At 36.7% G+C, this 13,269-nt stretch overlaps 1 protein-coding gene across 5 annotated transcripts in view; it reads left to right on the top strand.

The window, feature by feature from the left end:
* Positions 1-13,269, top strand: part of GRAMD1C (GRAM domain containing 1C) — a 108,048-nt gene that overhangs the window by 32,564 nt on the left and 62,215 nt on the right. For all 5 annotated transcript variants that reach the window (XM_003132665.6, XM_005670210.3, XM_013982428.2 and 2 more), the window contains 2 exons: positions 6,953-7,056; positions 7,637-7,732. In XM_003132665.6, the coding sequence (XP_003132713.3) occupies positions 6,953-7,056; positions 7,637-7,732 (200 nt within the window). The remainder of the gene's footprint in view (positions 1-6,952; positions 7,057-7,636; positions 7,733-13,269) is intronic.

The following is a 13,269-nucleotide window of genomic DNA, read 5'->3' as shown; positions in this document are numbered from 1 at the left end:
CTTGAATATTAAAAGAATGAGGAAATACTGCGAACAACTCTATGCCCATAATGCAATAGTTTAAATAAAATGGACTAATTCCTTGAAAAATACAAACTACCAAACCTTGCACAAGGAGGAACATATAGCCCAAATAGCCCTATGCCTATTAAATTGAATTTGTAGTTAAAACCCTTCCATAAAAATAACTTAGTCTAGATGGTGTCAGTGGTGAATTCTATTAATCAGTTATGGAGGAAATAGTATTATCCCTTCCAGAAAATAAGGATCATTTCTTAACTCTTTTTTTTTTTGTTTGTTTGTTCTTTTGAGGGCTGCACCCACAGCATATGGAGGTTCCCAGGCTAGGGGTCGAATCAGAGCTGTAGCTGCCAGCCTATGCCATGGCTACAGCAATGCCAGATCTGAGCCACGTCTGTGACCTAAACCACAGCTCATGGTAACACCGTATCCTTAACCCATTAAGCGACGTCAGGGATTGAACCTGTGTCCTCATGGATGCTAGTGAGATTCGTTTCCACTGAGTTTGCCATGATGGGAACTCCTCCTAACTCATTTTATGAGATTAGTATTACCAAAATACCAAAACCAGATAGAAACATTCTAAGAAAAAATATCTGTCATGAACATAGAAATGAAAAGTTGAAATAAAATATTAGCAAATGAGATTCAACAAGTTATAAAAGGAATTATGGATTATGATCAAGTGAGGTTCATTCTAAGAATGCAAGGCTGGTTCAACACTAAAGAAAAAAAATATAATTTATTATCTTAGACAAAATGTGAAAAACCATGTGCTTAGCTCAATAGATGCAGGGAAAGTATTTGACATAATTTAAAATTTGTTCATACTAATTCTTGATAGAGCCTCTTCAACCTTCTTAGAAGTTAACTATGAAAAACATACAGCTAACATCATACTTAATGATGAGACAGTGAATGCCTTCTACCTGAAATTAGAAAGAAGGCAAAGATATCCTCTCTCATAACTTCTACTCAGTATGATGCTAGAAGTTGTAAGCAATAAGTGAAATAGACTTGAAAAGGAAATAAAAGAATAAAATGTTCTATATAGATTAGGAGAAAAGAAAAAAAAACTAACTTTATTTTTGATAAACATGATTACTCGTGTAGAAAATCTCAGATAATCTACAAAAAATTTTAGGCTTAAGGAGTGAATTTAGTAAGGTTTCAGGATTGAAGGTCAATTAAAGGTAAAAGAAAGAATTATATTCATATATACTAGCAATGAACAATTGGAATTGAAAATTTAAAAATACTGTTTACATCAGAACTTCCCAATAATGAAGTACTTAGGTATAAATCTAACAATTATGCAGACTCTATATGATGACAACCATAACACATTGACAAAAGAAGTCTAAACAAATGTTTATAGATTGGAAGACTCAGTATGGTTAAGGTCTTAATTCTCTCAGGTAAAAAATCCCAGAAAGCTTTTTCATAGAAGAGGAAACAAACTGATTCTAAAATTTATGTGGAAAAGCAATGGAATTAGAGTAGCCAAAATAGTTCTGAAAAAGAACAAAATTGAAAGACACACATTACTCAGTTTTAAGACTTACTATGAATCTGCAGTAGTCCAGACAATCTGAGATTTGCCACAGGATAGACATTTAAATAAATGGAACAGAAAAAAACCTCAAATGTTAAATTCATATAAATATCGTGAACTGATTTTTGACAAATGTTGAAAGGCAAATCAATGGAGAAAAGTTAGTTTTTTCAACACGTGCTGCTGGAACAATTAGATTTACGTAATGCAGGAAAACAAACCTTGTTGCATACCTCATACTTTATATAGATTTTATCTCAAAATGGATCATAGAACTAAATGTAAAATGTAAAACTGTAGGGTTTCTAGAAGAAAACATGTGGGTGGTTCCAGAGAAAATCTCCGCAAACTTGGATTTAATGATGAATTTTTATTTATTTTTTTATGATGAATTCTTAGATGCAACACCAAATGCATGAGTCATATAAGAAAAGAGTTGATAAACAGTACTTCATCAAAAGTAAAATCTTTTCCTATGCAAAAGACACATTTTATAGAGTGAAAATACAAGTCCACAAACAGAAAATAGTTGTTAATCACATATCTGGTTAAAAAACAAACAAATACTTCCATCCAGAATAGAAACTCTTCTTAAAAGTTAATGGTAACAGCACAAACAACCCAATTAAAAAATGGGCAGACTCTTTATCAAAGGATATATATGGATGGCAAATAAGCATATAAAAATTACTATGATTTATCATAGGAAAATGCAAATTAAAAACAATGAAATAAACAATATACATAACAATGCTAAAATTAAAAATGAGGTGTTTGCTGTGGTGCAGTTTGTTAAGAATCTGACTGCAGTGGCTCAGGTCCTCTGCAGAGGAGTGGGTATGAGCCCCAGGCTGGCACAGTGGGTTAAAGGATCCGGTGTGTAGGTCGCAGCTGTGGCTCAGTTTAGTAGCTGGCCTAGAAACTTTCATATGCTGCAGATGAGGCCATCTTAAATAAATAAATAAATAAATAAATAAATAAATAAATAAATAAATAAAACAAAAATAACTGACAACAGCAAATGATGATGAGGCTACAAAACTATGGGAACTTCCCTGTTTTGGAGGTTGTGGGTGAGTGGTGAACTTCTGCTATAGAGAACTCCCCAGTATCTGTCCCTCTTCTAACTGTCCCTCTCTGTACCTGCTGATTCTGAGTGTGGAATCTCTCTGGGTTGACATAGGGAAGAATGGCTATTATTTCTACTTCAACCTTCTCTTATATATTTTTTTTAAGCTGAGGCTTTCTTCACACTGGTTTATCCATTCGTATCCACTTTCTGTCTTCTAAAAATTTATCATAACTTGTAGTTGGCTAAGTACCTGTTTTTATACCCACTCGCAGCAGTGTTTGAATTAAATATCTTTTATGTATCTTCCCTGTCACTTCAAAGGAATTTTGGAGAAGAAAAGGAAGTAAACACATGTCAACTTGGACCAGAAGTTCTTTGTACTAATTTTGTACTAAAATAACGGTACTTATACTTCTAAATATGTTTGTCTCTTTGAATATATTTAGCTTGGGAGAACATATACTTTTTTCAGTGATTTCATTGCTAAAAATATTTTTAACTTCTCTGATTAAATGAATAAGGTAGATTTTCATGCTAGAAAATGTTGTGTTGGGGAAATATAAAAACAAAATATCCTACTAACCTAGAAAATTCTACAAAAGTAAAAGAGAAAATATTTTGTTTTATTATTGAATAAGCATTAAACTGGAATATGGTGTGCCTCACAGGCAGTCAGCAAAAGAGCTTGTGAAGGCAGAAAGAAATCCACCCTTTTATACAGGCAGGCAGATATAATCATTACACATGTTCTAAAGAGAAACGATAACTAGTCCTCTAGTAAGAGGACTTGACAGCTCCATATGTCTCATCAGTTCATCCTATATTCACCTGGTAATTAGGGTGACTGTGTTAGCTAGCTGGCTTTATCCAAGGGAAAAATAATCTCACTTCTGTATGATAGGAGTTAGTTTTGCAACTTGGAGCAAAATGCTCACCTAAGTTAGGCTCCTACCACCTCACAGAAACTGAGAAATGGGGGTCTTATCTTCCTTGATGTTTATATTTGAAAGAGATGGTTCCCAGGTCCTGGAGAAAACATTCCTAAGTTATAAAATTGACAAGAGGCTTGTTTTGCTTTTTTAACAAAGGTACAGAGAAAGAATTTACAAGTTTTCTAAAGAAAATGTTCAAAAAGAGAGAAGGGGAGTCTTTTTCCCTTTTTCACTATAGAAAATTAATTTTTTTTCACTAATTTCATTTACTCTTATGATTTTATCAAGTAAAAAGCAAACAAGAAAAAAAAATACCAAAAAACCAAACCCAATGTAAAGTCTAAAAACTGAGAGTGGAGTTCCCGTCGTGGCGCAGTGGTTAACGAATCTGACTAGGAACCATGAGGTTGCGGGTTCGGTCCCTGCCCTTGCTCAGTGGGTTAACGATCCAGCGTTGCCGTGAGCTGTGGTGTAGGTTGCAGACGCGGCTTGGATCCCGTGTTGCTGTGGCTCTGGCGTAGGCCGGTGGCTACAGCTCCAATTCAACCCCTAGCCTGGGAACCTCCATATGCCGCGGGAGCGGCCCAAGAAATAGCAACAACAACAACAACAACAACAAAAAGAGACAAAAATAAATAAATAAATAAATAAAAACTGAGAGTGGTTATCTTTTGTAGTTTAAGTACTAAAACTGAAAGCAATCCTAAAAATGTTCCAAAGAGTCTTTCATAAGCAGTATCAACATCTATTCCAAAGATGATTGATGATTGCTGCTAGAAAAAAATGCTTTGGAATGTGTATTTTCTGACATGATAGTTTAAAAACACATTCTCTTAATTCATCATCATCTCCCTTATGTAGAAATGCCTAAATTCTTCTGTAAAATTGAGTAGGACATTTTGTTCATTTAAATATGTAATATACTACTTATTATGCATGCTTACTCCAGAAGCATATGGTGCTGATGTACCCCATCTATGTTCCCATAACACTTTGTATGTATTTCCCTTGTTATAGTTAGTAAAATAGATCTTATTTAAGAGGTGGAGCCATTCAGTTGTGCTGAAATTGATCATGTAATAACTAGTAAGTTGCTGTTAATACATTCATCAAAGTGACCTATGTTGCTTGGTTAATTTCCTTAATTTTATTCTAACTTTCCAATAACCAACTATAAAGTTATAAAGTCAAAAAAAACAGTTTTTGACAAACATTATTTTCTTATTTAATTCTTAATGAATCAGATTGTTAATCTGATCCAAGACAGGTAGAACATTGCCTTCTGTAGTGCTGGGTATCGATGTGGTACCTGTTTGTTTATCAGTAGGGAAATTGGCCCCCCTCCCGAAAAAAAGTAAAATCCCTTTGCTTTTCAGAAAAAAATTTTTCCATTTCTTGCCTGGGACATATTACTAGGAGGCCATTTTACAAACAATGAACCTTTAGTAATGTCTAAGTTTATTATAGTAAAACATACCTGTTTTAGGGAGAATGTTTTTTTAAAAACCTTGGGGGAAAATATGTTAATCTATATCAAATAGTCTTCAGTTTAAATGATCTAGTTGGTTATTATAGCTTTCATTATAGTTAATGTAAAATAGTGCAGTGGTTCTCCAAGTATGGTCCAGAAACTAGCAATGTTGGCATCACCTAAAACCTTTCTAGACATGCAGACTCTCCCCAGCACAGACATATTTAATCAGGAATCAGGGGAAGAGGGGGCTAACAATATGTGTTCTAATAAATCTTCCAGGTATTTCTGATCTGATGTTTGAGAAGCATCAAATTAATGAAATGTCCCAGTGGTTTAGGTCAAAATTTCATGATACCTCAAGGTGACCTTTAGCCCAGTTCCGGTTTTAGAGCAGCATGCTAGTAAATAAGTAACTTAATCTGCTTAATTATTTACTAGGATTTTTTTGTTTGATGACATCTCAGTATTGTTGTGCTGAAGGAAGCTTTGTGAAAGACTGAATTCCTTTTTCAATTTTTAGTGTTGGCTTAGAAATTTAACATGACCAAATTTAAATATTTTGAGGTTCATAACCTCAATAATTTTTTCTTAAAATTGCTAATCACTTTATATAGCTTTAAAATTTATAAGTTAAATTAAATCTCCTCACAGCAGCTCTTTATATCTTCTACTATTAATAATTTAGCAATGCTATTTACATTAGCCACAGAGCCAGGTCTTAGAGGCATGGTATTAATTTGTTGGTAGGCAGTGGCATTTATCAGAGCACTCTTGATTTTGCTGGACTTTAGTGCTAAGGTAGAGAGGATCAAATTTGAAACTAAACTTAAAATGTATGTAATTTTTAGTCATCCTTGCTCCTTCCCTAACCCTCATCCAACATCTAAATCATTACCAGTTCCTCATCAGTACTACCCCTTAAATATCTCTGAATCTAGCTACTTCTTTCTCTAGTACTGTCCCCTCCTGGGCTGAGTCACAGTCAGTTTCCCCCTGGGTTTCCAAGTGATTTATCTGAATCCATTTTCACAGTGTGAATAAAGTGGTCTTTAATGATATACATCTGATCACGTCCCTTCAACTTAAACCTCATTGATGGCTTTTCGTAAAGTCCGCAGTCTGCCATGGCCTGTGTCACCTTATATGATCTAGCTTCTCTAGCGAGAGAGCTATCTCTGTATAGTTGCTCAAAGGTGCTGTTTTTTTCTACTATGGGATGTTTGCACATGCCATTCCCTCATGGTCCAGCTGACCCTTTATTGATCTTTAGGTCTCAGTTTAAAAATTACTTTTTCTGGAAAACTTTTCCAAATATACTCTCCCTGCCCCATTCCCCCATACCTGCATACCCCTTATATTCTCTCAGCTTTCTCCACACTTTGATTTTATATATATATGTGTGTGTGTGTGTGTATGTTTTTTTTTTTTTTTTTTTTTTGCCACATCTGCAGCATGTGGAAGTTCCTGGGCCAGGGATTTAAATCTGAGCTGCAGCTGTGACCTGTGTTGCAGCTATAGCAATGCTGGATCCTTAACACACTACACTGGGCTGGGGATCAAACTTGAGCCTCTGCAGCAACCCAAGCCACTGTAGTCAGATTCTTAACCCACTGTGCCACAGTGGGAACTCCTTGTTATACTTATTTATGTACTTACTTATTTACTATATGCCTTCTCTAGACAGTGCTCCATAAGGGCAAGGTCTATTTCTGGGAGACCAAGTGACTAGCAAAATATCTGGTGTATGGTGCCCAAAGTATATGAATAAGTGAATGAATAAATGAACTTATGAACAAAGTGATGACTTCTCATGTGTTAAAGTAGTATAAGATTTGTGAAGTTACCACATTCACATTTTTTTGTGTGAATAATCTCTTCCTTATTTTTTGTGTATCTAGATTATGCTTGTGCTCTTCAGAGGGACATTTTGCTTCAGGGACGACTATACCTTTCAGAAAACTGGCTATGTTTCTATAGCAACATCTTCAGATGGGAAACTACAGTAAGATATATTTTTATTTGATTTGCTGATGCAAATAATTGCATAGATAGAAATGAATACAGTTCTAAAAACAATGCACTTAAGATTTCAAAGTAAGTTTGCATATATTTATACTTGTATATATCTAAATATTTCTCTGTGTGGTGCAAGTGTGTAATATATTTTTCTTAATACTTTGAGCTCCAATTGTACATATTTAATATGGTTAGGAAGAGAGATTTCATATTGAAAAAAGCATGAACATACCTCCATTTGGCTGCCAAAAATCATGTCTTATGTGACAGACAGTATGATTTTTGTTTGTGTATTTGTGTTGCATGTTAATGTGGAACACAAACACCCATGTGTCTTTTCACACTTTATCGTAATATTAGGTATAGGAGTTGATGGAGGAAATCTAAAGGGAAGAATATCTGTTTACTGTGTTTTTCTCAGAGAATGCAAGCATGTGCTTTATTAACTCTTTCAGGTTTTTCCCCTGAATATTCTGGAATAGATTGATGTAATACTTGGTGTTTTGTGTTGTTTATGTCTCTGAGAAATCTGTTTAGCAATTTTTCATTCTTTTTTGTGTGTTTAGATTTCTATTGCTTTAAAGAACATAACCTTCATGACCAAGGAGAAAACTGCTCGACTCATCCCAAATGCCATCCAGATCGTTACAGAGGGTGAAAAGGTAAAAAACATTTCTACCTTTGCCTTGTTACGTAATCTGGAAAATCTACATCATACTGATCAACAGAATTGGACATATAGGCACTTCTTCTTAAAGTTAGGAATATCTAATAAATACACATTGTGTGCAATACTAGATTTCTGTATACTTACTTTGTAGTGATTAAGTTTATTATTATTATTTTTTTGTCTTTTTTTGTTTGTTTGTTTTTTTAGAGCCGCACCCAAGGCATATGGAGTTTCCTAGGCTAGGGGTCAAATTGGAGCTACAACTCCTGGCCTATACCGCAACCACAGCAATGCCAGATCCAAGCAGTGTCTGCAACTAACACCACAGCTCACGGCAACACCAGATCCTTAACCCACTGAGCGAGGCCAGGGATCAAACTTGCATCCTCATGGATGGGAACTCTAAGTAGTGATTAACTTTAAATGACTGCTAACACTTTTTTGTAGTTTATGGTTTATAGAGCTTTTCTCCTATATTCTTCATATCTTCATTATAAGAGGTAAGTAGGTTAAGCACGAGCAAAATATTATTTCTAAATACCCTAATACCAAAATACTTCATTATTTCTAAATTCTTAATAGCTACACTATAGCAACTAATAAAAACCAACGTTTCTGTTGAGAAGATTTGGTAATGTATAAGTAAACACAATCATTGTGATCTTTTTTAGAGTAGCAGTTTTCTTAACTGTGGTCAATTTCATCATCCACCTACATATCCATCATTTCTTGGTAGGAAGAATTTTTCTCTACCACCTGGAAAATTGATAAGGGCTCTGTATGTGACATTAGAAGCATAGTGCTGAGAAAGAAAAAGAAATAAGGGATGGAGAGAAAAAAAAAGGAAAGTATGGAAGGGAATGAAGGAGAAGAAGGAAGAAAGGGAGAAGAGAAGGAAGGAAATGAAAGAGAAAAGAGAGCTGTGGTGGGTGGGGAGAGAAACACGAACTTGAGTCATTGTAGTGATACTTTTTAATCTTGTGGGGGTTCTTTCACATGCACTTTCAGTTTTATTATTAAACAATCTTATCCCTACAGAACACTTCCAGGTTCTGTACAAAGACCTTTCCTCCTTTGAACTATTTAAGAATAAGTTGTCACTCTGAAGCCTCATCACCCTAGACATCACAGAATGTTTCCAACAAAGACAGTCTCCTGTATAACCTCAATATGACCATGAAATTTAAGAAATTAAAGTGATCATTATCACTGCTCAATCCTCAAACCCCCTTAAGTTTCCTTGGTTATCCCAATAACCAGTTCAGAAATAAATATTATGTTTAGTTGTCATGCTCTTTATCCTTATTCTAGATGAGCCTCTTAGTTTTTCCTGGTCTTTTGTGCCATTGACATTTCTAAAGATTACAGGCCAGTTATTTTGTAGGATCTCTCTCAATTGTGTTTAATATTTTCTTTTTCTTTTTAGTCTTTTTAGGGCTGCACTCATGGCATATGGAAGTTCCCAGGCTTGGGGTTGAAGCAGAGCTGCAGCTGCCAGCCTACACCACAGCCACAGCAACACAGGATCCAAGCCCTGTCTGCCACCTACACCACAGCTCATGGCAATGCCAGATTCTTAACCTACTGAGTGAGGCCAGGAATCAAACCTATGTACTCATGGATACTAATCAAATTCGTTTCTGCTGAGCCACGACGGGGATTCCTGATATTTTCTTGTGATTGAGTCTAGGTTATGCAATTTTGGCAGATATAACTGTTCTTTCCATTGCATACTATCACATGGTACATGATTTCATTTCTGTCATTATTGGTGATAATCTCTTTGATCACTTGAATAAGGTGGTGTCTGCCATACTTTACTGTAAAGTTAGTCTATTTTCCTTTGTAATAATGTTTAGTGATAGGGAGTTCCTGTCATGGCTCAGTGGTTAGCGAATCTGACTACTAACCATGAGGTTGTCCGTTTGATCCCTGGCCTTGCTCAGTAGGTTAGGGATCCGGCATTGCCATGAGCTGTGGTGTGGGTTGCAGATGAGGCTCAATCCCGAGTTGTTGTGGCTCTGGTGTAGGCCAGCGGCTACAGCTCCAATTCGACGCCTAGCCTGGGAACCTCCATATGCCGCAAGAGCAGCCCAAGAAATGGCAAAAAAAAAAAAAAAAAAAATAATAATAATAATAATAATGTTTAGTGGTAAGCTACTTTGAAACTTTGTATATATACTGGTCCTTACCAAATCTATTCAGTTATTTGCTTATATCAGTGTGACCTCATGGTTTCTTATTTTAATCAATGAATTATAATCCATTGCTATCATTTATATTGCTGCTCAAATTGTCCCAAGTTTGGCCAATGGGAACCTCATCAAGCTGGTTTTGGTGTCCTTTTGAGTGTTCCCAGCATTGTTTGAGCATTTCCTTGCTTTTTGCACAAGATGTTACAAGCTTTCCCTGCCTCAGCCATTTCTCCAAGGAGTCTTGGCTTCTTTAAGGGGAGACTGATACTTAGAAGCCAGTGTGTTCATTGCCGTTTGGGGTATCACCATTTGAGCCTCTGCCTCTAATCGGGCAGAGCAAGGGGGTATACAAAGTGTATATAAATCACACACCCATACACATAACACACACACACACATATATTCCCACTTATACATCTATGTTTATTTAGTGTCTATGAATAAGTCACTAGTTCACACTAATACCTCTAATTCCAGTCTAACACTGTAGAGTTCAGTTTTGTTTTTTTCCTTTTGTATTTGTAGCTCTTCCCTGAGAGAAACTAGGCTCCTATTATCCTTAATATATTTACTTGAATCAGTCGACCCATATGTAACCCATCTTCATCTCCTCAGCTGCCCCTTCCCCACACTTGGCTTCTGATACTTTGAGTCAGGCTGCTGCCTAGCTTACCACCACATAGGGGCTCTCATCCCATAAAAGCTCTCCTCACTCTCCCTGGGCTGACACCCCATGCCAGATACCTTCCCTGTGTTCACTTTACCCTGCTTCAGGTCCCCCTCCACAGGGGCACCCTCCGTTCCCTGCTTGTGCTCAGACATTCCATACCACCATGTCATTGTGTGTGGCCTCCTTTCTGGCAAGCTCAGGCCCTGGCTCCCCGCACAGAACCACGCTTGTTGATTCTTCACCCTATGTCACCCTCACCATCTCCCGCTCTTCTGTGCCCTCATCAGTTGCCCTGTGCGTGGCCATACTGTTCACCGTACTTAGGCTTGGACCCCACACCAGTCTACCCCTCTCCATGGTCTTCCTCTTGGAGCTCTGACTTGAGCCCCTCACTCGTTTCTTATTTCCACACCAGGCTCTAGACCACCCCCATATGTGGAAACACTTCTTATCCTCTTGGGCTCTGACACTCCACACAGGGCAACCCTTCTATGTGGACAATCTCCTCATTCTTTTCTGGTTCTGACACCCTGCTTTGGGCTACTGCAGCTCCTCTGCTGTGGATGCTACTTTCTCTGTTCCTCTAGTAGCTCTAGGGCTGAACTATTCAGGAAGAGAATAAGACCTAAAATAAACTTATTCTTCATTTTATAATTAATATATATGATGAGGAAAAAGCATAAATTTCTCTATGGCAGGACAACCCAACTAAGTCATAATTGAAACACGCATGACACACACCAGCACACCCCCATTTGGGATGGGCCTTTCCCAGTGTGCAGTGTGCATCTGCATTACACATTAACCATACCTCCTCAATCAGAAGGATATAATCAGTCTTTGAGAAGAATGGTTCCATTCTTCAGACACCAGCATTGTTAATTTTTCTTTTGTTTTAGGGCCGTACCCATGGCATATGGAGGTTGCAAGGCTAGGGGTAGAATCAGAGCTGCAGCTGCCAGCCTGTGCCACAGCCACAGCTAGATATGAGCTGTGTCTGTGACCTACACCACAGCTCATGGTAACACCATATCCTTAACCCACTGAGCAAGGCCAAGGATTTGTTTCTGCTGTGCCACAGTGGAAACTCCCCCAGCATTGTAATTTTAAGATGAATATTTCTTTTTCTATCCCATGCAGGGAATGACAATGACCTAAATGCTTATTCTGTGTGATATGCACACCTGATCAAACACTTCTGATGAACTTCATGTCTAATGTTAACTTGTGAATATGATACATAACTCTTTGTCTAACTGAATCTCTTAACTCCTGACCAGGGGAGCAGTTCTCTGAGCTTTCTGGAAGACTGTCTCTTGGTTTATAACCCTTAATTTGGCTCAAATAAAATTCTTCTTCTCTTAGCTTATTTTTTTTAATTTAATATTTTTTGCAGTATAATTGATCTAGCTTGATTGTTAATTAAATTTTTGTCAATATGTATACATTGCATTGTTTAACAAAAACATCAAACAATTATAAAACTAATGTTTTCCTTCCATGCCTATAATCCCGTTGCTTTTTTATAGGCAAACACTGTTATTAGTTTGATATATATTTTTTCAGACCTTTCAGACATTCTTCCTTTGTATTTACGTGTATGTGTGCATATACATAAACATATCGTTTTGCTTTTCCTTTAAACTTTTTTTTTTTTTTTTGCCATACCTGTGGCATGCTGAAGTTCTGGGGCCAGGGACTGAACCTATACCAGAGGAAGCAACCTGAGCTGACAATGCTGGATCCTTAACCCACTGAACCACCAAGGATCTCCTGCTTTGTTTTTAAAGTAAATGCTATCTTATATGTGTTGTTCTTCAGTTCTTCTTTTTTAAAGAAGAATGTAACATTATCTCTTGGAGTCACAGGTTAGCACATGTAGATTAGACTATCTCTGTTTATTAAAGCACTCGTAATATTTCAGAGAATGGATTCACCATAGTTTCCTTGACCCTTAATTCATTTCCATTGTTTTATTACAAATAGTGCTGCAGTGAACAGTCTGACTATGTTTTCTTAAGCTCATGTGTGACCTTTTCTCACACAGGAAATGGAATTTCAGGGTTAAGCAATTTAATTTTAATGATAACAACTAGCATTTGCTGAACATACTTGTTCTAGACACTATTAAGTTTTTTACATATATTTTCTCATTTCATTCTCACAAAAATTGACTCCTGTAATTATTCTCACTCTGTAGATGAAGAAACTAAGGAAAAGGAAAGCGACTCAGGGTGGTAGAATTAAGTGGTTGAGCCAGGATATGAACCCAGTGGTTTAATTGGAGAGACTTTGTTCCTAATTACTTCACTATATTGATTCAGTGATCTCTTTTTTCCATCATCATAGGGGAAAAAGAAACTATACTACTAAATATTTATCCCTTCCATACATTCTGTGACTAAGGGAAGGGTAATCATGGTACTTTTAGTTGTTTTCAGTTCTTCCCAGCAGCTGAGAGATATCATTATCCAGAACTCCTCCCAAATTAAGGTTAGTATTGAAGCAAGATTTGTTAATAAGTTTTTGGAGTTCCTGTTATGGCGCAGTGGTTAACGAACACAACTAGGAACCATGAGATTGCAGGTTCAATCCCTGGCCATGCTCAGTGGGTTAACGATCCAGCATTGCCGTGAGCTGTGGTGTAGGTCACAGACGCGGCTT

The sequence above is a fragment of the Sus scrofa genome, chromosome 13 (assembly GCF_000003025.6).
Source record: "Sus scrofa isolate TJ Tabasco breed Duroc chromosome 13, Sscrofa11.1, whole genome shotgun sequence".
In the NCBI taxonomy this organism is placed as follows: domain Eukaryota; kingdom Metazoa; phylum Chordata; class Mammalia; order Artiodactyla; family Suidae; genus Sus; species Sus scrofa.
The sequence above is the reverse complement of the archived record's forward strand: the minus strand, read 5'-3'. Positions and strand labels throughout refer to the sequence as shown.